At 43.1% G+C, this 2,568-nt stretch overlaps 1 protein-coding gene across 1 annotated transcript in view; it reads right to left on the reverse strand.

The window, feature by feature from the left end:
• The window catches only part of RGS22 (regulator of G-protein signaling 22), a 106,878-nt gene that overhangs the window by 31,029 nt on the left and 73,281 nt on the right, over nt 1–2,568 (reverse strand). The window contains exon 17 of the mRNA XM_019528000.1: nt 123–215. Coding sequence (XP_019383545.1) covers nt 123–215 — 93 coding nt within the window. The remainder of the gene's footprint in view (nt 1–122; nt 216–2,568) is intronic.

Raw genomic sequence — 2,568 nt, forward strand, 5'->3', positions numbered from 1 at the left:
AAAATGAATGAATGAATGTCCCCCACATCGGTTGCAGTGAGTCTTTTCATTCCTGATACATAAAGCGTTAACCCTCTTTGATAGAAAATGAGTTTGTTTTTACTAGTAGGTGCTTCTCTTACCTCATCCTTCTTGGAAACACTCTCTTGATGCAAAGCCTGCAACTTTCTAAAGTACACTGAATCCAGCTGTCGAGTTTCTTCCACCAGCTCCACCTAATAAAAATAATATCTTATGTCATCCCCACAGTACACATTATAGAAAGATGGAGCGCTGGACAGGCAACATGCCAGTGACAGTGGGTAGAAAAGAAACACATTTGCCAATAATGAGACAGATGTTTAGAAGATAAAATATCATGTTAAGTAGCATCCCTATGGCAGATGATTCAATTAAAAGATGTGGTGAAATAAAATTTGACTTCAGATCTGTACAGAATCTTAATGGCATTCTATGCAATAACATGTATGACATAGTTATACCTTTAAGGCAGAGACTTCATAACAGAAAAGATTAAATTACCTTGTCATGAACTTTTCAAGATCACCTGACCACACCTGCCAAAGGATTACATGCATCAGCATGCCTGCCATGAGTAGTAGTAATCCAGTTCTTAGACCTGCAGCTTTCATCAGGAAATGATACCCGCATGGACAACGTGCCACTCATATCAGACATATGCACATATGCACCTCAAGAGAAAATCTAATCAGTCAAGATGAAAGTTGTAAGATGACAACTTTCACATAACAGACTCTTCCCTTGGTCTGTTTTGTGCCAGCTATTCCTTATAGACAGTAAACTGTTCAGAGCAAGGACTCTTTCTTGACTGGCATTTTTAACATAATTTGGAGCATCATATATATGTTCCATAGTAACAAAAAGTCCTGCATTTGCATGTGCAAATCAGCAGTTAGATAAATAACAGTTTGCCTCATCTATATGCTAATTTGAAAATTCAAATGTTGGTTTACGATATTAACTACAAGTGGGCCCAAAGACTGTATTGATGTAATAACCCATGGAAAACAGTCTTCTGCAACTGTGGATTTAATTATACAAGAGTTTTATATAAAAGAGAAAAGACAGTTTCCAGGTTAATATCCATCAGGCTTCTATCTAGATAAAGAATACTGTATTCAGCATCATAGTAGCTGAATGTTTTTGGACCACTGTGTATTCCAAGGTTACAGAACCCTTTCTGACTTCTTTGCTTTTCAAGAAACAGTGGGACAACTTGGAAAATCATATTAGTCCATTTTGCAAAGACAATAAATTAGACCATAGACAGATTCATAGATGCACAGATTGTAAGACTGGAAGGGACCACAGAATATCATTGGGTCCAGCCCCCTGCACCAAGCAGGAAAGACAACTGGGGTCAGGTGACCCCAGCAAGGTGACTGTCTAGTCTCCTCTTGAGGATTTCCCAGGTAGGTGATTGCACCATCTCTGGAGGGAGCTTATTCCAGTCTGGACACCCTAGTTGTGAAGCAGTTTTTCCTAATGTTGAGCCTGAAACGGTTTTCCAGGAGTTTGTGACCATTAATCCTAGTTTTCCTCAAAACAGAAGTGAGATGAGAATGAGTAATGAAAAATAAATTGTGGATTTAGTGTTTTGGGGTTTTTTTAAAGAAATATTTTGGCCATACCTCAAACAGGTGATTTTAGACTCATCTTTATTGTTGGAAATATCTCATTTTCTATGAGCTAAACAGATGCTGTTTTGTGTTGGCAAGCAAATGGGAAACAAGCAACCAAGGTACATGGAATCTCTGCTTCCTGCAGAGAAAACGTTTATCTACTGCTGGAAGAGAGAGAAGGATGCCTACTGGCTTTCCCAGTACACTACATCAAGAGACCATATATATAGGAGGGAATTATAACCTCATCTTTCCCTTACTGGGGCATACCAAGGAATCCCTTGTAATCCCTCAAACCCAATAACTGAAAATGTGACAGGACCTGGAGTAGGACTGACCAAGGGATAGGTGGAACAGCTTTGCAATAATCTTCCTCTCCACTTTAAGCCACCCCCCACCCCACATACACACACAGTCTAGCACTATTTAGCAGGGCTGTGGTAATATTTGATTCGACAGCCATGTCGAATATTAAACCGGGTCCCACTTCAATTTGCTGTCCGCTTCGAGTCGAAGCGGATCCGCTTCGACTCCAGCTCAGTTGGGGAGCAGGAGCACAGGGAGCAGGGCACACATGTGCCACATGTGTACCCCCTTACTTCGGTGGCAAAGGCAGCAGCTGCGGAGGAGACAGTGGCAGGGGCAGCAACAGCTGATTCCCCCTAAGGTAAGTGAGGCAGAGGGGACAGCGCAGCTGAGGCGGGTCCAGAGGGGAAGCCCGTCAGAGCCCTCTTAGCTCGCCCAACAGGGAGCCACGCTCCCGAGCCGTGCGTGAACAGTGCGCGCAAACAGGCGTGCTCTGTAAGGGCACACTGACGTTTGCACCGGCGTTCGTGTAAGGAAGGTGTGAGGTAGCTGCCCAGAGCGGCACCTCCAGCGAGCATAAGGTGGGATGGGCTTCACCTCTCTCCTAAAGGCAAGCATG

This window comes from Gavialis gangeticus, unplaced genomic scaffold (genome assembly GCF_001723915.1).
Source record: "Gavialis gangeticus isolate Ggan-Ray unplaced genomic scaffold, GavGan_comp1, whole genome shotgun sequence".
Classification (NCBI taxonomy): Eukaryota; Metazoa; Chordata; order Crocodylia; family Gavialidae; genus Gavialis; species Gavialis gangeticus.